Below are 25,397 nucleotides of genomic sequence, written 5' to 3'. Positions count from 1 at the left end.
TTCCTTCAGACTCTTTAGTTGAAGTTTGATTCCTGTTGTGAACTTTCTTCCTGTACAAGAGGCAAGAAAACATAAGTTAGCACTCTCTTTCCCCCAGTAAGCCAGTACTCAGATTTCAGATTATCCCAATAGCAGCTGCTTTGGGACGCTAGAAGAAAGTATTCCAGATGTGGCTGTGTGCATGAAGCTGGAGAAAGGAGGTAAGACTTGACAAGACCTGATACTCACCAGGACCAGAGGGAGGAGATACTTAAATGTGAAGAGAGCTAATTAGATAACAGTACTGATCTAGACCTAGGAGAATGAAAGTAGCTGTTTCATTCATATCTATCTATTTAGATAGATAGATAGATATTAAGAAGAAGAAAGAAAGAAAAGAAAAAGGAAAAAAGGTCAGAGACTATTTTCAGTGAAAAGTCAACTTGTTTTATAAAATGTTGCAGTGTGTCCAAAATGCTACTTTCCAGTTTTCTAACTTTTGCTTTTCTTTTTCCTTGTGATACTTGGGAGAGTTTTCTAATTTTTATTAAATTGATTGGACAGTTCTTGTGTTCTTCCTGATGGCTTATTTTGAATACATCATGGCAGTCCTCCAGAATCATAGATTAGTAGTATGACTGATTCACAGTTAAATCAAAGTGATCCTACCTTATAAGCAGTTGTTCGATTTTTAGGTATAAGAGAAAAACTTCTGTGTGTAAGAAAAGGCAAACTTTCACCTGTAAATTTCTGTAAACAGTATATCATATGGGTGTCTTACTCTGCAAATGAGCTTCTATTTATATATAACCATTATTGGGAGTATATGCCGTCTTTTTTTTTTTTTAAGTTACTGAAGTTTTAGTAACTCTAATGCTCATATTGATTGCTTATTTAAATAACATATCTCATTATTTTTAGCTGCTAAATTTTAGGATTTTTAAAATTGCTTTACTGGTCTAAGTTAAAATTATTCCAAATCAATCAGGTATTTGAAAAATAATTAAGTTGTTCCTTTGACTTTCTTAACTTTTTTTTAAAAATAAGAATATGAACTCTTAATATATGACATCTGCACAGATGTCTGTCCTTCAAAACTCAAGTAACCACTGAGTTTTGTTACTTGTTCTTTATCTAAAATATCTTGTTAACTTTAAAAAAGTATTTACCTCACAGTAACAATAAGCTCTTTGTGTATATGAGTGTATGCACATATGTGTTGTAAAATTTGAGAGCCTTACTTAAGATAAAAATCCACAAGTAATTGTAGAATCATAGACAAACGCAGAAAGGCTTCTGTGAATTTATTTTCCAGTTTTCTCCCTTTATAGATGAGGAATTTGTCCCCCATGCCCTGTAGCATTTGATATTGCTTTACAGCAGTAGTTCTCCCACCTTTCTAAGAGATGTAATATTCCCTTCTGTATCAGTACATGATGGAAAGGGCAGGGGGTGGGCAGGGGTTCCTGCCAGTGGACAATGGAAGAAAGGAATTACCTGTCATACAGCTTTACTAATTTAGTGTTTCAGAGTACTTTCACTTATAGTCACATTTGATCAACCTAAGGACCTGTGATGTGAGAATTTTCATTTTTATTTTACAATCAAGAAAACTGGTAATTACCACAGATAAAAGAAATGGCATTAATGAGACTTGAATTCAGTTTTTCAACAGATTGGCTACTTTTAACTACCCCATGCAATTTTCTGTGTGTCAGATTGGTTGATAGGGTCAGATGTTGAACAAGAACTCAAGTTATTTGATGCATAGCCCCTTACCACTTGTTTGGAAAAACAGTGCTTTTTTTTTTTTTTACTCTTTTTGAGATTAAAAACTAAATAGTTATATTTTCTAAAGCTCTTAACTTTGATTTTCTTTCAAAATTATAAACAATATAAGAGCTGCTATCTCTTTAAACCCTAGAGGAAGGGCTGTTTGAATTTGAACATCCCACATTGCTGTCCTGTAGGATACATTATATAGTAGTATTATACCTAGAAGATGCATCTTAGTCAAGATAAACGGAATAGTTGTTAAGAAACCAAAGTAAGTGCCTATCATATTGGGACACTGATTCAGAAAGCTGTGGTCTTTGAAGTAACCCAAATGTGTGAGTTATTCTAAAGCTGTTTTCATCATCTGTAAATTCCAAAATGCAGAAACCAAGCAATTTTCGCATTTTGGTTTAGTAGGGATTTTTTTCTCCCCATTTTTAAATGAAAAATTTCACAAACTAAATTGAGAAATAGTACAATGAACACCCATATTTGGTCATTCTTATCAGTTAAATGAAAGGCCAGCTGTAACAAATGATCAGCGTTCTACTGAGTATTTGCAGCCATCAAATAGGCAAAAGCCTGTCATATGAATCTTGGTTCTATATTTGTATCATAATTTTTTGTAGAATACCCATCTCAAGTTTGACTGCTTTCTTTTGCATAATTATAACCAGCAATAAAACATGATAAGCTAAGAAATTCTCCCACTATCACTAGCATGTCTTTTTTGGCTCAACAACTGTGTATTATGATTTTGCCAAGTGAGAATAATAATCCTGGCTTTAGTAGTTTTATTAGTAAAATATGACCCTCTCAGCTTGCTTTTTAATGCCCCTTTTTTACAGTTAATGAAGGACTTTGTAATGAAAGAAGGGAGAGTAGATTCTTTGCCTAATGCAGCATCTTGAAGGATAGGACACTGAAGAAACATATTCATTAAAGTCATGTTATTTTGTGATTAATTTTATAAGTCTAGGGAAATAGAATATGTGATAATTCTACATTTAAAAGTAAGAGGTTATAATTACATAGTCTGTATCTAAGCCAAGTTTCTTAGAATATAGTCACTTGGCTGTCTCTTATACTTCTTGATCTGATTGATACTTATTTTATAGAAAATTCTTTGAAGTAAGCTATGCCAGAATAATAGCTAATAATAGGTCTTTTGTTGACTATAAAAAGAAAAAAATGCATTTTGTTCCCTTGCACACAAAACAATGGTTTTCCTGTTGAACCTTTGTCCACTACTTTGAATAATATATTATAATTGTAAATAATAGCAAAGAATGTTAGAACTTATTTTATATAATTTATTTACAGATGATGGTTTTATATGTTTTTGGTTTCTAAAAGATTTAGACTGGTAACATATGAGAGGCCCTGGGTTTGATCTCCAGTACCACATGATAAAAAGATTAATATGAGCTGGGATATAGCTCAGCGGTAGAATATTTGCTTATTATATGCAGGGGCCTGGGTTCCATCAACATACTGGGAAAAATAAAATAAAGATATAAGAGTTGAATTCACAAAAAATAAACATGAAAGAAAAAAACAGTCACAGACTTGAGTTCTTGAAACTATGTAGAACAAAGATATTATAAATCAAAGCAATTTTAAATTTGGTAATGATTTCTTTAATCTTTGGATTTGTTTTCATGTCGGCTTTTTCACTTCATATGGAATATTTTAAATAGTTTTATAGTAAAAAACTTAGTAGAATTCTCTTTAAAACCTGATTGATGTTTGCTGTCTAATCTGTTAAAGTGTTCAAGGTTGAAAACCCCATGTTTGGTTAGTTTTCTCATCTTACTGGGGTGTTATTTACTCTTTAAATATTGATCATTATAGGGTAACATCGTGGAAATTAGCATACCTTTCCCTCTTTCAAATGTTTCCTCTTGATTTAGAGTTGTGTTAAAATAGATAAGAGTATTAGTGGGATGTGGATGGCAACTAGGGATCTGAAAATTCCTAAGTGATGTAGTTTACAGTTATACAAAGACAACAGAAGACAACTTTTGTAGATTTGATATTTCCTTTCAATAGAATTTTTAGGGACATACAACTTCCAGGATATTAAAAGAACATTCATATCAGAACAGAGAAGTCTTACACATGAGTGACACTTGATAACAGAAATTTGTGGGACTTTAGAAAATTTTATCATGGGAGCATGATATTCCATTTTTAAAGATCCAAGACTTGTAAACTACCTCAACTGTGTGTCAGTCAGAGCCTGCTGCTGTGAGTATATTAGCATCCCTCCTGGAATTGATTCTACTTTGAGGTTTAATATTTAGAGAACTTTCTCATATGCTCTATTTTTCATCTAATAGCAACTTCTAGAAAAAAATCATTTATACATGCAGTTATTTCTCCTCATTAGCTAAAAAGTTGAGTGCTATTTTTTAACTGGAAACTAGATTAAAAAATAAGTTGTGGGTCTTTCTAAAAATTTTGAGATAAGATGATGTCTCTGAAGTATGTAATGTATTAATGTAGCTTAGGTTGATTTATTTAATAAATGGTTATCAAGAGATTATTCTTTTTGCTATAAGTTCATTTAGTTTGAACTACTTAAAATTCTTTTTAGGTTCAGAGTACAGAGGGAGAAGCTCCTCACGTTCCGGCCACTTATCAGCTGGGTCTCACCAAGTCCAAAAGAGGTAAGTAAACTGATAGTCAGTAGTTCCTGCACATGTTACCAAAGTGTTGTCAGTTGATCTGAAAAAGGGGTTTTACCTCTCTCTGTGTATAGTAGCAATAAGGGTAAAAAGATCCAAAACACAGGTAGACATGCTTCACTATCACTTGGTTATATATTTTTTAATTATTTTCTTGAAGATTTTTATACTCTGAACTACTGTTAGTTTGCTTATCCTGTAATGACCTCATTACACATTTCTGTGTGCTCTAAATATTTTTTCAGTTCTGCACAAGAATTCAGTGGAAAGTAACTGAAAGCAACAGATTAGGGCTACTTTTTACATTGTTGTAATTGAAAAATGTGCTTGGATTATCTGTCTCTAATTTCCATTCAAATATGGCTCCTAACCATAGTACATGGGATATACCTCTGGCAAAAAAGATCAATCTCTTAGCAATAATTAAACCTAGTTAAATTAAATTCAAACTATGGATCAAAGGTGAGAGGTTATAAACACTGTTCTTCTTGTGAATAATTAATTATTGACCAAAGAACCTTTGAATCCATTCCTTTCACTTTTAACTTGCAACTAGAAAAAGATGTCTGGTTTTAAATTTACAAAGCTTTTGAAATTTAGGGAGAGAGAGAGGAAGAAGTTTAATTGACCACTAAAGGTAGGACTATTTATTTTTAAAACTTTACACATGCTGAACCACCCTGTTTGTTTTTTTTTAAAAAACAAAGATTTATATGTTCTAAGAATAGGAAATTACATGTTTTTCCTTCTAATCTCTGAAATTACTTCTTAAGAGACAATTCGCATGTGATATTTTTCTTTTACTTCAGTATGGTACTAAGGAAAAGAGCTCCGCTGTAAATAGGTTACTATAGTTCTAGCCAGAAACAAAAAGAACTTTCCTATTTAAATTTCATCCCTTTTTCAGTTCATAAATGTAGATATGTGTTTCTGAACTTCAAGGAGGAATTCACCACATTCAGGAAGTCTGTGCTTTAGATGGATAGACAAGAGACACATTAGAAAAAGCAGCTTGCCATGTGTCACAAGGAGAGTAAAAAAAAAAAAAAATTAAGTTGTTTCAAGAGCAAGCTCTAGGTGGTGGGAAAGATGGAACATGATTTCTACTAAGATCTGTACTTCTTCCTCTTAACAATTCTGGGTCTCTTATTTCTGGTGTCATAAGCAAAAATGTTACTGTTTTTGTTAATCAGACTTTTACAATTTAAAAATGGTTTTGTGAATGAGCAATAGGGACTGAGAATAATGGTATTTTAGTCATTCGAAAGGTAGATTATCAAGTTTTGTTAACGTGGTATATAAGTATCTTAGATTAATCATAATTACAGAATTGGAATCACTGATAATATATTCATTTCACAAGTTAATAAAATTGTACATACCATGTTACTAGTAGGACTTTTGAAGTTAAAATTATCCTAATCTTAAATCCAGTTTGGCATTTACACACTGAATGGACTAGAAAGATTTAGTGACTTATGTCACAAGCTAACATTTGGTAGATGTGTTGAGAGAAGTTCCACATTTTCTTCTTAGAAAAGATACACAATATTTTCCTTGGTTTAGCAGAGAATATACAGGTTTTCTGTTTTGTTTCTTTATGATATGGGACAAATGTAGTGTCCAGGTTTTTTTTCCTCCCCCCATTTTAATGTTTTCTCTAACTTCCTGGTTTAAATTAGTAATATATCTTCAGGACAGAAGTTTAATCCTTAATTCTATTTTTGTCTGTGGAGAACTCTTTTTTGTGAAACAGAAATGCCTAAAGGAACCTAGATGGTGATTTATAGTATGAAACAGTTTCACTTACATTCTACTTAGCTCCTGAAGTAGTCCTGTGAGGTGGCAGAACTATTATTATCCCATTTGCAGAGGAGAGAAATTATTGCTTACAGTGGTGAAACAAAGCAGAAACTTGCACTGGAGCCTCCTTGTTCTTTTCACGGCCGACACCTCCTCTAGAGCCCAACCAATATAATTAGGAGGTGACATGTGAGCCTTATAACAGGGCTCAACAACCTTGAGGGGAACTGGGTGCAGACCTTACTCTACTACAGATTAAACAGATCTTAGCTGGGAGAACCTGAATCAGCACTGGTTATTTTGGCTTCCCTGAGCCCTGTGGCAATGCTCTTTGCTTAACAAGATTTGACACTTTCACTTCTAAATCATTTATGTGACTGCTTAATTCTGTTGTTGCTTTAATGAAATATTTATCATTGATTCATTCAGCACACATTTATTATAGATTGTTCTAGGTACTGGAATATGAAGAATCAGTAACATTCTTGCCTTCAGAGGCTCACAATCTAGTTTACAAAACAAAAGACATGGAAACACATAATTAGGGGAATAAACTGCTATGCCACAAGGTATCAGCCATTTTCTAATTCATATAGTGCCTAATTAGTACTGATGATAACAGCCCATTACAATTCAGTTTTACAATTATTTCAGTCTTCTTAGATTTATCAAGGATATGGGATAATTTCTTGCATTTCGTTATGTAGCTTTATTACTATCAAAACAATATTATAGAATTATTCTAAATTTTTAATGGGGAAAAATTATTCTATTCCATGAAACCTGAAGCTAAAGTGGGAGGGATATCAAGGAACTTTTGGATTTTATACAGTCTCATTATTCAGTTGTTTCCCTATATGGTTCAGGTCTTAAATGGTTGTGGATTTGGTAAACACACTTTATTTAGCCTGCTTTTGAAGTTCTGTGGAACTATGTTGTCTCATGAAGTGTCACCTTAGTAAATGTGATGGATGGAATGTGATCATGCTTGCTGTACTTAGTTGACCTTTTTACTTACTTAAAACATTTTTTAGGTTACACGGAATTAGACTTTTGCTGCAAAAACATAAATAAATAGAAGGACTTTATATAATTAGCAATGTAATGTACTAGTTGAATATATTTGACTAAGTTACATGCAATTGTTATGAAAGAATTGCTTTATGACTTTAAAATCTTTGCATGATTTAAAACATTGGAGATACTTTAAGTATGCTTGCATTTCAAATTGTTTTATTTAATTGGTTTTAACTGTGTTCTTATTTTCTTAGGAAGATATAGACGTTTTAAAAATGTTCTATATTTAAACTTCTAATTTCACTTCCTAAATATCTACATATTTGCATAATGTAAATGGTTTATTTGGGGACTTACGCATGTATTAGAACCATCTTAGAACCATCTTTTATTTCAGCCAATTTTACTCTAAGGATAAGACATTAATTGGATTTACCCAAATACATTACAATTAGAACTTAATTAGTAACTGAATAGAGAGAGTTTCTAGTAGAAAATCTGATTCAGTTTTTGTTTGAACTTCAGTTATCTCCTGTGCTTTGAAGCCACAATTTTTGCATAAGTAATGCATGCTTTTCCAAGAAGGAATCAGTGTTGTGTGTCTTCTATCTGTTGGGAATCGTATCTATAATCAAATCACTTTCATTGAAGCCTTTTTTTATTAATGGTTTTACATCACTTCACTTTTGCTGACAGATCATCTGCTACGTACTGCAAGTCAGCATTCTGATAGCAGTGGTTTTGCTGAAGATTCCACAGACGGTCTCTCCCTAAATCATCTTCAGGTAAAATTCTCTATTGTAATAGGTACTGTGATTAGACTCTTCTTTTTAAAATGATTTTTCAGTTGGTGTATATTCAAGACTGAATCTGTCCTAATCATTGTTTTCAAATAATAACAAGACTAAAACTTCTGTGATATGGATGTTATCTAAGCACTTCACTGTAAATATCAGATTTCACTAATGCTTCATCTCTGACAGAATATTAAAAGCAAACAAACAAAGTCTTCTCCTTCTTACCTTTTGGAGCACCAGAAAACAGATTATTTTGATCATTAATCTGCTTAGTCCATTATTTTTCATCATCATGGTGTTTCAGTATTTTACAATAATTGTTTTGCTTTATGGCTCACATGAAGTGTGGATCCATGGCTTGCTGATATTATACTGACTTTTTATGCAAGGCTCTATTAGATAAACCAGAAAAAAGGCACATTTTTATCTGAGCTTTTAGTCTGTATGTGAAGTCACAAAAAGTCCAGGAAAAGGATCTTTCTTTAAGATTTATGTAAAATATCTTTAAACAGTGTTAAAATTGAAACAAGAAAAGGATAACTCCCAAAGACTCTATAGTCATAGGATCTAAAAGTTAGACAGAAAAGAGATATGTCTATAGAGACTCAGAAAGAATAATCAATAGACAGAAAAATTGGGAGATGGAGGGAAGACTTTGAGAAAGGAAGTTAGGGCCGTCCAGAGTGAGAAGGCAAGATCATAGCTACTAGGAGACTTATGTTGGAGAGAGTGGTTCTTTTGGTGTAAATGAGGCCAAAGCATGATTGGAGAATAAATCCTTGGTGAGGAAGAGAAAATGGGAATGTGGACTGTTTTTGCCAGTTTGAGCGAGAGGTCATTTTGTCTTTTTGTGCAGGAATGAATGACTTAGGGAAGTTGTTCAGCTAAGGGAGTAGCCAAAGAGGACAGATTGATCCAGAAAAGTCTGGGATGAAACAATGGAGGAATACCCTGATCCTGGCAAGAATGTGATTAGAAGTACAGTTTGGAGGGATTAGTCTTGAACAGAGGTGCACGATTTCTTTTCAGAATGGAGTAAAGGAAGGAATGATGGGCAGGAAAACTTGTCAATGGTATTGGGGAACAATGTGAAGAAATTTCTATTGTTTTTTCGGTGAGTCAGTATTATTTTGGAAGTAAAGAAGGAGGGTGTTGGAAAGATTCTTTAAGAAAAATAGTGAAGATTTGAAATAATCATCGTGAAAAACTGGGAGTTGGGGGGAAAGGATTTCAGTTGCTGATCAACAGCAGTACAAATATTTTGGAGCAGGGCCAGGGGCACAGCCAAGGTGGGAGACCATAGAAGTGTAGGTGCATGTTTTCTGTTTGGTATTTTGTATGTAATACCTCTTAATTTTATTTTTCATCTTCCCACCTGTTTTCCTTTCACAGGTTCATGAGTCCCTGCAAGCCATGGGGAGTAGTGCTGATAGTTGTGACAGTGAGACAACAGTCACATCATTTGGTGAAGACCTTGTTACACCAACAGCACAAGACCAACCTTATTTCAACGAATCAGAGGAGGAATTTCTCACCCCTCGTCAGAAGGAAGGAAGAGCCAAGGCAGCAACAGTTGCTGGATGTAGGACTGTTGAGAATACAGGAAATAAGCAGTCTACCTGTAGTCCAGAGGATCACGTTACTCAAAGTACCAAAATAGAAGAGGGTTTGTCTCCAGCACAGACAGTAGAGCTGATGAGGGAAACAAGTGGTGAAAGTGATGTGGATAAAAAAAGTGATGTGGATAAAAGCAGCGAATGTGAATTTACCCAGTACACCACACATCATATTCTGAAATCGTTGGCTTCCATTGAAGCTAAATGCAGTGATCTGAGCTCGGAAAATACAATGGGGCCTCCTTCTTCTGTGGACAGAGTTAATACAGCTTTGCAAAGAGCTCGAATGAAGGTGTGTACTCTGTCAGGTCAAAGAGTAGGGCGTAGCCTGATAAAATCAAAAGATCTGTTAAAACAAAGGTACTTGCTTGCCAAAGCTGGCTATCCTCTAAGAAGGTCTCAGTCTTTACCGACAACTTTATTGAGCCCAGTGAGGGTCGTGTCTTCTGTCAACGTTCGTTTGTCTCCAGGGAAAGAAACCAGATGCAGCCCACCTTCCTTCACCTATAAATATACACCTGAAGAGGAACAGGAAGTGGAAAAAGGGGTGACTGAGCATGACCATCAGTCATTGGTTAAATCCACCATTTTCATCTCTCCATCATCTGTGAAGAAAGAAGAAGCCAACCAGAGTGAGGTGACCCAGTTGGAAGAATGCCATCATGGAAGGACTCCTGCACAGATATCTCAGTCCACCTGCTCCCTTCACTCTGTCCACTCTGAGTGGCAGGAAAGGCCCCTGTGTGAGCACATGAGAACTCTGAGCACACACAGTGTTCCTAACATCTCAGGTGCCACCTGCAGTGCCTTCCCCTCCCCTTTTGGGTGTCCTTACTCACACAGACATGCTGCCTACCCTTACCGAGCATGCTCTGTGAATCCTCCTTCTGCCATAGAAATGCAGTTGCGAAGAGTGTTGCATGATATTAGAAACTCGCTGCAGAATCTTTCACAGGTAGGAGAAAAAGGTTTTCTGAATTTTATATTTTTTTGCTCTGAGCATATCTTAATTCATTGAGAAGTTAATACCCATCAGATATAAGTACCTTAGCTGTATAATTTCACATGCTTCAACTGCATCCTATAGTCTTCCCTTCTGTTTCATGGGAAAAGTGGAAACTAATCCTGAATAAGTTAATTTCTCTGCTTAGAATCTCCTTCCTTTCCTAGAGGAGAGATTTAGCTCTATAGATATCCTCCCTTTTTCAGCTTTTCTTCCATTGTCTTTTTCTTGGTCTAGAAACTTTCAGTTGTCCCGGTTATTTAAGAAGTCTTCCCTGTCAAAATCCTTTCTCTCCTTTTTCTCTGCCATTTGGATGTTTTGACCACCTCTTCCTTTTCTAAGTTTCTTCATGTTGGTTCGGTTGGCACCGTCTTCTGCTGGTTCCGCTCATAGCTCTCTAAGTTTTCCCTTCACTACTGATCCCTGATGCTGCTCTCCTGGCACAGAATTAGTCTACTTCCACTGGGTTCAAAGACTGGAACTACTCCAAAAGAGAATAAACAAAAAAACCCCCAAAAATCAGGTAATGTGAATTTAGAATGCATGTCATCTCTTATCTTCATGAAAATAGTATTAGACAGGAAGCCCCTTGAAAAGTAAAATCAATGTTGTAATTTTAAGTTGTAAAAAGATACACCTTTGAAATATAGGTTTTATCTCAATGACAGTTGTCTCCTGGGTTTGCACTCTAACCAGAATGTGAGTGTTTCTTCTTTACAAAACCTGGTTCTGTCTATGATTGAGATGTTTAAGCTTTTCGTTGTAATTATTGTGAAGCTGGGGATTTCCAGGGACCTGTCCACCTATACCTCCGTGGCACACCTTTCCAGGTGCAGATTTTTCTGCTCTAGCTGTGTGGTCTTCCTCTTGGATGACCCCTCAGTGATGGAGTGCATCAGTCTCCCCACCCCTCTCTCACCCCACTAGATAAACACTCTATCCAGTCTCCTTGCTTAGGTGTGTGCTTCTGCCACATTGGCCTGCATGCAGGGCTCTCAGTAGTTGTGCGTTCTTAGGGATCTGCACATGCCATTTTGTGTTTTTTTTTTTTTTTTTTTTTTGTGGTTTGTTTGTTTAATCTTGAATGCTCTTCCCTTGGGTTTCTTTGCATGACCAAGTCCCATTTACTGTTAAAGCTCAGCTCAGGTGTTAACCATGATTAACAAAACTTAACCTAATGTGAATTTGTGAATTTTTGTTTGTGTCCATTTTAGCACACCCATCTTAAGATTATAATAAAAATTTAAACTTCTCTTTATTCTTTCTTATAGTGTAAGAACACTTGAAGGCTGGGGCATGGGGTGTCTTTTATCTCCACTGCCTAAAATAGTCTCATATAACAGATGCTCAAAGTTTAAGGGCTGGGGATGTGGCTCAAGCGGTAGCGCGCTCGCCTGGCATGCATGCGGCCCGGGTTCGATCCTCAGCACCACATACAAACAAAGATGTTGTGCCCGCCAAAAACTAAAAAATAAATTAAAAAAAAAATTCTCTCTCTCTCTCTCTCTCTCTCACTCTCTCTTTAAAAAAAAAAAAAAAAAAAGTTTAACAGTTGATGGTTACTTGCTATTCCCTCCAGACATGTCAGTAGTTACTGTGATCCCATAATGACATTTGTAGTTGCTTTTTCGACTTTCAGTTTTGCTTCTCTACTTTCTCAAGGCAAGAAGGAAGTCCTGTAAAATAGCTATGAGCTATATTTTCTCTTTTGCCTCTTTTGCCTTCCAAATATATTGACTTATTCCTGGAGTAGCCAAGAGTACTAGGTAGCATTGGGGACTGATTTTTTTTGTTATTATTGTTCTTGCTTACAATATGAAGAGTTTTATTTTGTTTGGTTTTGCCTCAAAAAAAAAATTACACAGGACTTAAGTTCTGCCTTATTATTACCTTAGAAAATTTGTTGGTACTTTGGCATTGGTTTTAACCCTGTTTTCATTTGTTTGAAGTACCCTATGATGAGAGGACCTGATTTTGCTGCTGCTCCATATAGTACTCAGAAATCATCTGTTCTACCTCTTTATGAAGTAAGTTCCTACCTAAATCATTGTGTTACAAAATAATTTTTATGATCTAGAAGTGTAATTTTGTCATATTGCATTTTAGAATACTTTTCAGGAGCTTCAAACAATGAGGCGGAGCCTGAATTTGTTTAGAACACAAATGATGGATTTAGAGTTGGCAATGCTGCGTCAGCAAACCATGGTTTATCACCACATGACTGAGGAGGAAAGGTAAAAGTTCATTTTTTTAAAAAGATTTTTTCATTCAAAGGAGCATTTGTAACTTATATTTTTTTAAAATGAGACTTTATTTCCACTGCTGTATACCCTGTAACTGTTTTGTGAACCACTATAGATAAAGTTAGGCATACATAATTAATGTTGACTTTTGTACCTTCAGTGTATAAGGAAGATGGTTGGTTGTGAGCAGCTTCTCAGTGTGCAGGATAGTTGTGAGAGAAAATAGAGGAACAAAAACCGTTGTCCTAGTGATTACACCTCTTATAGTTGTTATGTGAATTTATAAAACTTGGAATTGAGTACCTTCTGTTAGCTTATAGTAGTTTTTAAAAAAGGTTGTAAATAGGAACCTCCAAACTACCTTTTTTTCAAACTTTGTACCTGTCACAATACTGATAGGTATGAAGTTGAACAACTGCAGAGTTTGAGAAATTCAGTCCGAATGGAACTTCAGGACCTGGAGCTTCAGCTGGAGGACCGCTTGCTGGGCCTGGATGAACACCTTCGGGCTGTGCAGGTGCCTTCTCCTTTCTGCTCCTCAGCACTTGTGGTACGCTGCCTAGGGGGTTGTCAGGAGTTTTCACTAGCTTTATTGATAAGGTTCCATGTAAATTTAGGACAAATGCCTTCGTTTTAACCCGTTTACTTGAATGGCATTAGAAGCATTCAGAATGTTTAAGGAACTTTTCTACACATCAATTTCATGTATAAGTTGTAATAATTTTCTTATATTATTAGTTTATTTGAAAATAACATTTAAAATTCTTAATGATAATTTTTGACAATAGCAAAAAATAAACGGCAGTGCAAAAGTTTAGATTTGTTGAATAAAAAATTGTGGTGAATCAAAATATGACTAATTTAAATTTGAATCACTGCATATAATTCCAAAGAACTGACATATATTTTACTCAGTTTTTCTCCCTTCTCTTGCATTTAAATAAATAACTGTTTATCGTTAAGTCTTTCCTTAATTTTAGACTCTATTCCATTCTTTAAATTTTTTAATGTTTATTATTTTTTTTTCTTTTTCTCTTTTTTGTGCTGTTGGAGAGTGAACCCAGGGCCTCCACATTCTAAGCACATACCCTTCCACTGAGAGAAACCTAATGTCCCTTACCCTTAGTTATGTTTTTTAAGGGATCAAGTGAGGTGTTTTGATAGAAAATGTGTATGCAACCAAGATAATAAAAAGAAACACTACTTGTCTTTATTTTGTGCCACTTTGTCACTTTTCGTTATTTCTAATGTTTCTTTCCATGAAATTTGAACTTGAACATCATATTTGTTTTTACCAATACCTTTGAAGTTGTAAAATAGGTTTCTTCGAAGTTTTGAATTCTTTTTTATTATGTTGACAATGTGTTTGATTTTTGTTAAAAATAAATGAATGAGTGGGACATGGTGGCACTTACCTGTAATCCCAGGTACTTGGGAAGTTGAGGCAAGAGAATTGTGAGTTCAAGGATCTGGACAACCTAACAAGACCTTGTGTCAAAAAAAAAGAATAAGTACATACATACGCATATGTATACATATACATTGAGTAGTAGAATAAGAGTGTATACATATATAGAGAGAACATAGAATCAGAAATATGTATCATTAATGAGTATATTTTCTAATTATTTTGATCCATCATTCTTTGAAATGTATGATGGTAGGAGCAGAAAATCAACTTCTGTGCATCTTGGTGATGTCAATTTTCAGTCACAATAACATTTCATAAGACTCCATAACAGTTGAGGGTGACCTTTGTGACATAAAGTGGTACTTTTTGGCAATGAGTAGTCAATTATTTTATAAAACACAATTTGAGAAGTTTATGCATACATATGCATGTCTATATTGTTATCTTTTCAGGGGATGTGTGGCAGTAGAAGTGCTGATAACTTGTCATGTCTTTCTCCGCTGAATGTAATGGAACCAGTAAGCTCTCTCCTTTTAAGTCATTGGGAAAGGGAAATGACATTATGTCTCATAAACACACAGTTTCCCAGGGCGGATGAAATGTATGTTTGTTTTAAATATAGAATTTCATAAATTAGTTAAATTTAATTGGAAGTGAGTTTTCTCCTTCTGAAGACCATTGCCATCTGAATCCACTAGAAAGCCAGCTTAACTGCAATAGTGACTTATCTGTATGACCTAAAGGAGATGATGCACCATTAAAAATATGTATTCTCCAAGGGAAATAAGCTTTCCCAGTTAGATATCAGTTTTTTAGATCTGTAAGATGACTGCTTTTTGAACAAATTTGACTTTTATTATATTTTAGACAAATTGTTTTATTAGAATGCAAAGCATTATGAGTAACTATGTTGTTTTTCTTTACCTGTGTGGTTACAAGTAAAATTTCATCCCATTGTATGTTCTAGTTGCCCATTTTATTGCTTGAGCTTGCCATGAATTTAAGCTTGTGATCTTTGTGAATCAGTTTGACTAGTTAATAAATCAGTGAAATAGAATTATATCTTTACAAGTTCATGATTTTTGACAACAATCATAAGTTAGGAATTGAACTTCAATAACCAACCTTAATATTGAGAGAGAAAAATAACAATTTTTCTGATCCAGGTCACTGAACTGATGCGAGAACAGTCATACTTGAAGTCTGAATTGGGCCTTGGACTTGGAGAAATGGGATATGAAATCCCTCCTGGAGAAAGCTCAGAATCAGTTTTCTCCCATGCAACATCAGAGTCATCTTCTGTGTGTTCTGGTCCCTCTCATGCTAACAGAAGAACTGGAGTGCCTTCGTGTGACTCAGGGGGAAAACACAAAGCCCATTTTGTGGCAAGAAAGAAAGTATTCCGAGCATCAGTGGCTCTAACACCAACCGCTCCTTCTAGAACAGGCTCTGTGCAGACGCCTCCAGAGCTGGAAAGTTTTGAAGAAGTTGGAGCAGCTGAAGAAGGCTCACGGGTTGTAAGACCTAAGTCTGAAGTGGAAGAAGGGCCTGAAAAACTGCCCCCGATGCCAGCTGCAGAGGAAATGCATAGAAATGTGGAGCAGAACGAGTTGCAGCAAGTCATACGGGAGGTGGGTAAAATCTGTGCTTCATTTATATGGAGGTGGATGTTATGCATTATTTATAAGATATTCTTTTTATTCATAGTATTCAGTAATTTTCAGAGAGCTTTTAAATTAACCTTTCCCATTGATCTAATTCATATCTATTAAAATATGTCCATAATAGCATTTCTGCAAACTTCATACTTCAATGTGAAATAATTGCAGTTCTCTATATTCAGTGTGGTGAAAACATGTTTGTAGAGTTTGAAGCACATAAACACATTACAGAATCTGTCCCTCTTGACTCTTCCGTATCTGGAGCATTAAGGATTACAATTTTGGTCTTTTCCAGGATTAAAGGCTATCATTTATTATTTCAACTGATGTAAGAAAATGATGTTGTGGTTTTAAGAAGTATAAAGAATTTGATGTACTTGGTGGGTGAAGAAGTGTGGAAATTTGAAGTTGTTCAAAAATTGAAATCAATACAAAAAGAAGATTTACCTTGAATAATAACAGCATGAGAATCTGAAGCATTAACAAGAATTCTAGGTTACCAAAGGACCTGCAAAAAATTACAAAGGTTGTAGGCAAAGATGACAGATTAGTTGAGAAAATTTGCATAATAACTTTTTAGCATTGAATGTTAATAAGAAGGAATAGTATATCTTATTTAAAAAGGGCGAGCCCCATAGGTATACTTTTATGATGGATCCTACCCCCCTTTTCTTCTTAAATCACACTGTCCTTTTTGTTGTAAAACCTAGTAGCTTACACAGGATAAAATTACACAGGCTGAAAATATTTTGCCTTCTGTTCTATTTTCTTGTCTTAAGAACTCTTAAGAGTAATAAGGCAGAACCATATTACCTGTAGTTTTTACCAGCCAAGGCACTAAGACCCCATTCAAGAAAAGATTTTTTTTCATTATGTCTGTTAGTGAAAAAGAATACCTATACATTTTTTAAAAAAATCACTTTAGGGACTGGGGAGGTAACTCAGTGATTAAGCACATACTTAGCTTGTGTGAGACCTTTGGTTTGATCCCAACAGCAACAACAATTAAAAATTTTTTTTATGAGTGTCTGAGAATCTGCTCTGTAAAGAGGGATAAAAGAAAAATACAAATAAGATATGAAGTGCATACACTTAAAATTCTGGTAGGAATTGGTAAACAAGACTAACTCAAGAGATGATGGAAAAATTGCACATAAAAGCATTTTGCAAGGTCATCAAAAATTTTCAAGTTTCAATCTATTTTGGATCATGAGTTTTAAGATCAGAGATGCTCAACTTTTAAAGTCTGTGCAACCATTTCAGAAAATTAGCAAAACTCCAAAATTTGAAATATTTCTGGTCCCAAGCATACAGATTCTCAATCTTTATAAGGTATTGAAGAACTAGGAATTTAGGAATGGGAAAGGTCAAAATGAGGCCAGAGAAATTAGTCACTGGCTCCCACTTTTTAAAAACTGTGTCATCAATATAATTAGCAATATGAATCTAGCATATTTTAGAATTAATTTTTAGCAAAGAACAGATTTCTAGTGGTTATAGAACAGGAATGGTGGCAAAAGACCAGAATGTTTCCTCAAATGGGCCATTGATCCTTTCAGCCCAGAGATTATTTTATATATCTTAAGTGCCATCATTTGCAGCTGTATGATAGTATCTTGAGAAACTATTTAAATATAAATACCATCAGTTCTGCTATGTACACAGATAATATATGTGATCCTGAAAATCTCTGCTGTGTAAACTCATGCAATCAAAAACCATAGGGCTTATGCAGGAAATAGGATTTAGAGGCATAACACTCAAAACTTCATCAGGGATATTTAAAAAGAGAAAAAATAGAAACTGAATCAAAATAGTAGCATAGTTGTACACATTTTAAATGGTTGAGAAATACAAAAATGCTACAACAAATATCGTACTTAACCTTGAGAAAACCTTGAGGTGTGCTTGTAGAATTGGGCTTTAGAAGGATTGCAGTTTGTGAGTTGTTGTGAAGGGGTGGAAGGAGAGGGACCTGAAATCTGACAGAAAGCTTTGATGCCCAGTATGGATAGATACGGCTCATACACAGACAACTGAGATTACTGGACAGTGTTTAAATTATGTGCATTTTTGTGCTGTGTTTCTAGGTTCAGCTGAATGCTGTTAATTGTGTTTATGTAGTGTTGTTGATGAAAGTACACATAAGTAAATGTGTAATTTGCATTATACACAAGTTGTTTCCTAATATTTCAACCATGTTGAAACAAATTTACATTTTCAAAATAAGTATCATAGCAGAACACAACATGTTCTTCATTTATTTTCATTACATGAAGCTACCAGCCAAAACTTTAGAAAGTGTTAATTCTGTGAATTTAGTAAACTGTCTGTCCAACCTATTCAGTCAGATGTGCCTTTGGTTAGTAAAACTTTCTCATACTGTATTTGCTAACCAAGGAACTAGGTTTTAAGTAACTTTTTTTAAAGAAATGTGATTTTTTAATTTGTTCCAATTAGTTATATATAACAGCAGAATGCATTTCAACTCATTGTACACAAATGGAACACAACTTTTAAGTTCTCTGGTTGTACATGATGCAGAGTCACACCATTTGTGCAGTCATACATGTACATAGGATAATTATTACCGTCTCATTTCACCCTCCCCACCCACATACTCCTTCTCTTCCTCTCCTTCCCTGCTTCCCAATCCATTCTTCCCTTGCCCCCTGACGCCACTCTATTATGGATCAGCATCCACATATCAGAGAAAACATTCAGCCTTTGTTTTTTGGGGATTGACTTACTTCGCTTAACATTGTATTATCCAACTCCATCCATTGACCTGAAAATGCCATGATTTTATTCTTTTTTAATGCTGAGTAATATTCCATTGTGTATATATACCACTGTTTCTTTATCCATTCATCTATTGAAGGGCATCTAGGTTGCTTCCACAGTTTGTTTATTGTGAATTGAGCTGCTATACACACTGATGTGGCTGTGTCACTGTAGTATGATTTTAAGTCCTTTGGGTATAGAAAAGGGACTGGGATAGCTGGGTTAAATGCTGGTTTCTTTCCACGTTTTCTAAGGAATCTCCATACTGCTTTCTAGAGCTGTTGCACCAATTTGCAGTCCACCAGCAGTGAGTGTGCTCTTTTCCCACATCCTCACCAACACTTGTCGTTGCTAGTATTCTTGCTAATTGCCATTCTGACTGGAGTGAGATGAAATCTTAGAGTAGTTTTGATTTGCAAGCAATGTGGTATTTTTGTGCCCTTTAACTTTGAAAATTTTCTTGAAAACTTGACATTATGTTGCTCATTTGGCACAAATTTTACACATGTACACTTTAGTCCTCATTTTTAAAGTTGTAGTGACCTAATATATACTGTAAGTAATTTAACTTTAGATAGGAATATTGATATTTTTGGCCAATACAATATCATGAAAAAAGTCCTTTGTTGCCATTTTGGTGCCTTGATCCTGGAGAATTATTTAATCATTTACAGGAATCTCCTGTTAAACATGAAAAATTTTATACTTTGCAGACATTCAAACTGGCATGCAAGGCAAATGTTTGAAATGTTAAGTCCATTAATTAGAAACTACTGAGTTCATAATTTGGCATAGTTTGAAGGAAGTTGTGCTTAACATTTACTCTTGCTATCTGCAAGGAAGGACTTACCAAGCAAAATATATAGATCAAACAGGGCATAAGAGGAATACTGATGTACTTAAAAAGACGGATGCATTTGAAGTACTTTAAGGGCATGTATTCATAGATAAATTAATCCAGTGCTGGTGATAATTTTCAAAATATCATCTGTTTATATTATTTTAGCTACATTACAGTGGCTTTCTGCTTAAAAGTTTGCTTACACAATATTTAATTCAGATTAGTCTTCATTCCATTTATTTCCAGTTGGTGATCTTTTTTATTTAAAATGCACTTGGTACTGAATTCCTTTATTTTTTTAAAGCTCATTATATCTGCTACCAAGAAAATTAAATTAGATTCTGTCTTTCCAGTAAATTCTGAGCCCCTAACCCTGTTGACAAAGATACCGTTCAGGAAGACAAGGTTTAATCTTTAAGTCTTGCAGGTGAGGATCAAGCATTGGCAGGCACTTTCAGGGAAGTTTTCTTATTGCACTCATGGGTGCATAAAAACAATGGTAATCTGTCAGGGCTTTTTTCTATTATTGCACCATCTGTGAGGTTTTTAAAAAGAGTGCTTTTGTTGTTAATAATGTTTTAATATAATAGAATTTCTTTGGAAGGAGACCACTGAAATAAAGCCCTTCCAGACAAATATCTGATCATTCATTTGGTACTTCAGCTTGTATCAGATTAAAGGGACCCCTTGTCTGCCCAGATTGTGTACATTATAGTAGGAAAAATGTACACTGTGTTAGAATTTGCCCCAGTTATTGATGACTTATGTTATCAGTGGCCTGAAAATGTTTAGTTATTTTAAAAATATATATGAGTTTGTATATTACAAAGATGATTTGATAGGATGAACAAACCTGTGGCCACAGAAGCAAATTCAACAGAACTCAAAAGAGTAAAGGTAGATGGCTGCATGTTTAGAAAGTTGTTCTGTGTTTATTGAAGTTCCTAGGCTTGGTTTCTGCCTTTTAGGATCTTTATTACAGCACATCTGACATGTTTTTAAACATGTATTTTAGTAAGGCAGAGCTCACCATGTGTCTCTGTTGGAACTTCCTTAGAGATCACTTGATAAGGAGGCTGTAGTGCAGAGTAGATGCATATTAAATAGATGTGCTGCTCTACACTCCACACTTGGAGTCAGTATGTGTTGCTGATGTTTATCTCTTCTCCCTCTTTTGCTCACTCATTTATTCATTCTTTTGTTTAAACGTTTATTGAGCAATTACTTTTATGTATGAACACATTGATAAGCGAGACCTGATCCCCTCTGGGAAGTAGCTGACCATATTTTCCACTTGATCTCATTCTTTCATTCATATTTCCTCTCCTTTTGGAAAGAACTTGCTTGTCGCTTAGTTTCTGTTCTACCTCCAATTCATCCAAGATGCTCTTGATGCAAAGTTTTTTATCTTCATGATTCTATGAAATTTTCTTAATTTTTTGAAACTTGCTATTTAAGATCTGTCATTCTCTGAGAATTTTTAAACTTTTTTCCTTTTCTAGCCCATACTTGTTTCCCATTTTCAAAATTTATTGTTCTTTTGTCGTTAATGGGTTAATAAAATTGTTTGTCCTTTAACGTTTTATGAGCTAATATTCATATTGTATCCATCTGGATAACGTTCTTGATAGTAGAGCTAGCTAGCTGTAGCCCTTGCTATTCAAGTGACCCTCTTGCCTCAGCTCTCAAGTAGCTGGGACTACAAGCATGTAACACCAAGCCTTGCTCTTAGAGATTTCTTCTATGCTTTTCACAAGTATTGTCTGAATTCCCCCCAAATGTTTGGCAAATGTTGTTTGGTAAAGAATACTTTTTGAGTAGTTTGGTTTTTGAATGATGAAGAACAAGGAGACAATAAAATTGCCATATTGCATTGGCAACTGAACTGGAAAAACTTTATACTCACTGTCTTATAAATGTAGATTTGCAGTTGCTCTATGTACACATATTGTATTCGTGCTTACATACTGTAGCTAAGCGATTCTGGTTTCATGTTTGTACCTAACACACATTCATTTAGAAAATGAATCTGAAATGCTATGAACTTGAAAAACTTTTGTTATTTAAAATTTAGAAATATTTTAGAAAATGAAAAGCTTATATTTACTTAAGTACATGCCAGTGCAGATGGTTGGTACATAAGGAACATTTTTGTTTTCTATGAATAACTATGCATAGGTCTATGTATTGTATACCAATTTTGCCTGACAGATTAATACAGAAACATTTTTGGAAAGACTTCAGTGGGAATGTGTTTAAGACGTACTTAGGAACGTTTTAGGAAGTAGATCAGGCTGACAGGAAACTGTGGAAATGTAGAATTTTTAAAAGCTAGTTAAGAGTGTCTCAAGTGCTAATTTGGGAAAGCATTATCAGTTTACTTCAGGAAATACACATTTAAAGCCTTCACAGAGGGCTATTTGGAGACAGTGCTGTATCATTAGAGAGAATGGGAGGGGATGGACATATGCAGTACTTAGACATCTGGAGAAGAAAGTCAGCATGGAATTACCATTGACCCAGGTCTGCTTGCCTTTTTCAACAATAAAATGAGATTTATACCCTTACCTGAAGTAACAGACTAACAGCACACGTACAATACCACTAAAGAAAAAAAATATTTTATTAGAGTTTAAGGTTATTTTGAGGTTGTTCTTTGTATTTTAAAATACTTTACTAAATGATAATTTCCTCTTTCCATTTAAAATGTGCATGTAAGGTTAGAGCAATGTATAACTTCTTTACATAGTTTGCTTTTAGTGATATAAGTAAGCAAATATGCCTGTGTCATTTTGCTAATAGTGGATTTTCTTAGGGTATCGTGGTAACTACCTTACAGAGGCAGACCTTAATAGAAAGCATCAAAGTAAACCTAATATTTCATTAGTCCTTCCAAGTTACTTTGTGTTGTGAAGTAAATTATTTAGTCAGTGAAATAACATTTTTTGATGTTCTCAATTTAAGAATTGTGACATTTCATAATGTAGTTAGCTGATTAGAGTAATTAGGCCTCAGAGGCTGATGTGGGTTCGAGGATAGGTGGCTTGAAATTTCCACTGCCTCTTTGCTGTTATGTGTAAGTTCCCATTAAGGTTGCAGTTTTCCCTGTGGTTTAGCTAATAGCAAGAATTTATTGCTATTTATATTTTTCTGAAAACTGATAAACTGGATTATATTGTCAAATGCTAATTTTTCCCATTTCCATTATAGATTAAAGAGTCAATTGTTGGGGAAATCAGAAGGGAAATTGTAAGTGGACTTTTGGCAGCAGTATCTTCAAGTAAATCATCTAATCCTAAGCAAGATAGTAATTAAGTGGAATTTTTAGGTAAGTTTTTCTAAATTTCTTTGTTTAGCTAAATATAAGTTAACGTAGTTTTTAATTTTTTTGTTTTCTTAGCACATAATTTTCTTTATCTAGTTAAAATTTTATTTTTGCAACTTTTATAATTACAGTTTGAGAATCTTATAAACTCCAGTTGAAGTGTAAGCAAGTCAAATGTTAACCTCCACAGAATTACTTATATTGTGTTTTTAAATTTAAATTTCGCTGTAGTTAAATAAATCCTGGAATTGGGTCTTTAGATCTGAGTCTTATTTTGCTGACATTATAATGGTGTTTCAGATGCAGTTTTTAGAACAAGATTTTGAGAATTAATCACAAATTCCTAGTATCTTTCCATTTGTTTATCTTTTAAAGGAACATATCCCATGGATCCATTTCTAATAATTCATCTCTAATCATAATTTGTATTGTTAATAATAATACTTGGTAAATGCAAAAAGGAATAATATGCTTCACTTCAGTAGGATAATACTTTTTGTAGATATGAAAAATTAGATGAGAAACAAAATAAAATTTGAAAAATATAATATGTAATTTTAGCTGTGGAAAATGAAGGAAATATTTTAAATCATGTCATAAAAAACTGATAGAATCTAGATTTTTAAAAATCTAGATAAAAGAATTAACTTTCCAAAAGATGTGCATCCTGTGACCCCAGGATGATCATGATATATATTTGGATAAAATTTGTATCTACCTTTTAAAGACTCCCTTAGCAATAGTGTTTGAAGGGTATTTAATGTTGATGTCTCTTTCTCTTTTAAGGTGGGCATGGATCCTGTTAGTTGTGACTGTTGGAATTATCGATGATATACACTGGTGGAGGTGTAATCTGTACTTCAGAAGATACTGTCTGCTGAGCGAGGCTACTGTATACAGTGTACAGTGTGTATCTCCCCTATGCATATCTTTCAAAAAACATACATAGAAACTAGGCACTTTGCTGATTATTTCTTTTCTAATCTCTCAAAACTGTAGCATTTTGGGAAAGCCTAATATTTATTTGTATGTCGATATTTTTCCAATTGATTCCCTATGTAGAATTAATTATAAAACTTGAAGACTTCCAGACATAACCAATTTATAAATAACATATTTCTTCAGACTAGCTTCTTACAACACTGACCTCTATGAGGTATTTACTGTGCAATAACTGATTCATTTTTTGAGAGCTTGAAGCAACCAATGATTTTCCCTCCACTGCTGTTAATTAGTGTCACTTTCAAGAAGACAAACTGTTCTGTTGTAAAAATTGCTCTTATTCTTGAGGAGGCTACTAATAGCAGTAGGTTAGAATTATATGAGGTTACCTACAACTACTCAATGTTCTTACACTGTAAGCCTCATTGCTTTACCCCAAACAAATGTAATTTTATTACAGCTTACGTAGTATTTTTCTTTTGGAAATGTGCCTTATGTTAAACACTATGTACTTTTTGCATTGTCCAGACTTCTTCTTATAAGGAGATGTTTCTTCTTTTGTCTTTTAGACTACATAGTAGAGTATTGTCAAAATAATGGGGCCTTTGACTTGAATGGATAGAAATGAATAAGCTGGTTTTTTGTTTTTTCAAAATGGAAGTAATTTAGAGTTGTTCTCCTCATATATAAATGATTTTAATTTGGTTTTAACCAGTCAAAACTTTGTTTATATGAAAGAAAAAGGAAAATGGTCTCCTATTTGGTTTTATATGTGTTAAATAAATGTGAAAAGTAACAACCAAATGTCGTTGGAATTATTCTTTCAGCATTTATAATTTTCAACTCCTCTTACATTTCTTTGTGTGTGAAATTTTAATTGAAAGTGGTTGAGATGTTAACAGTGTTCTTTGAAAGAATATATAAAAGGTTTATAATGTTTGAAATACCACACAAAGGTTGATTTCTAAAAACCTATATTAAAACAATAAAATATTTATTTTGCCTAAAATGTTGTTAATGATTTCTTGTATTGCAACATGAATAATTTGGATTAGATTCAATGAGTAACAAATAAATTCCAGCAGAATTGCAGCATAGACTCCAGTAGGTTGCTGTTCTCTTCCTGGAGTGGCTTCTGTGGTGCTTTCCACAGATGCAGCTGAGTCTGGCTGGACTACCGTGGAGAGGAATATACCGAGGCCTCCTGGGCTCATCTAGTTCTATGGTTATAATGATTCTCATCCAAAGCCAAATAAAACTTTATTTAAAATGTACTACTAAATTTTAAGGAACAGATATGAGAGTGTTCTTTTGTTCTTTGGTAAGATTATTCAACAGTTTAACCAGTTGATCCTAACTGCAGTGGTAAACATAAAAACCAAGCATCCCCTAGTAATCATAATACAGGCTTCAATGATTTTAACTATCCAGTTTTTTAACCACTTTTAATTCTTTTCTAACAGTTCAAGATTCCAAGAACTTGATCACCATAAAATGTAACAGTTGTAA

At 34.3% G+C, this 25,397-nt stretch overlaps 1 protein-coding gene across 3 annotated transcripts in view; it reads left to right on the top strand.

Moving 5' to 3' along the window:
- Itprid2 (ITPR interacting domain containing 2) overlaps positions 1 to 24,692 on the top strand; it is a 37,202-nt gene extending 12,510 nt beyond the window's left edge. For 2 of the 3 annotated variants that reach the window (XM_027943964.2, XM_027943963.3), the window contains exons 9-18: positions 4,355 to 4,427; positions 7,962 to 8,050; positions 9,455 to 10,633; positions 12,631 to 12,708; positions 12,788 to 12,915; positions 13,324 to 13,474; positions 14,788 to 14,853; positions 15,502 to 15,966; positions 22,832 to 22,949; positions 23,733 to 24,692. In XM_027943964.2, the coding sequence (XP_027799765.2) occupies positions 4,355 to 4,427; positions 7,962 to 8,050; positions 9,455 to 10,633; positions 12,631 to 12,708; positions 12,788 to 12,915; positions 13,324 to 13,474; positions 14,788 to 14,853; positions 15,502 to 15,966; positions 22,832 to 22,936 (2,334 nt within the window). In that variant the 3' untranslated portion in view covers positions 22,937 to 22,949; positions 23,733 to 24,692. The remainder of the gene's footprint in view (positions 1 to 4,354; positions 4,428 to 7,961; positions 8,051 to 9,454; positions 10,634 to 12,630; positions 12,709 to 12,787; positions 12,916 to 13,323; positions 13,475 to 14,787; positions 14,854 to 15,501; positions 15,967 to 22,831; positions 22,950 to 23,732) is intronic. The other variant, XM_027943965.3, reaches the window with a different exon arrangement.
- The last annotated feature ends 705 nt before the right edge of the window (positions 24,693 to 25,397 follow it).

This window comes from Marmota flaviventris, chromosome 11, assembly GCF_047511675.1.
Source record: "Marmota flaviventris isolate mMarFla1 chromosome 11, mMarFla1.hap1, whole genome shotgun sequence".
Lineage (NCBI taxonomy): Eukaryota > Metazoa > Chordata > Mammalia > Rodentia > Sciuridae > Marmota > Marmota flaviventris.
The sequence above is the reverse complement of the archived record's forward strand: the minus strand, read 5'-3'. Positions and strand labels throughout refer to the sequence as shown.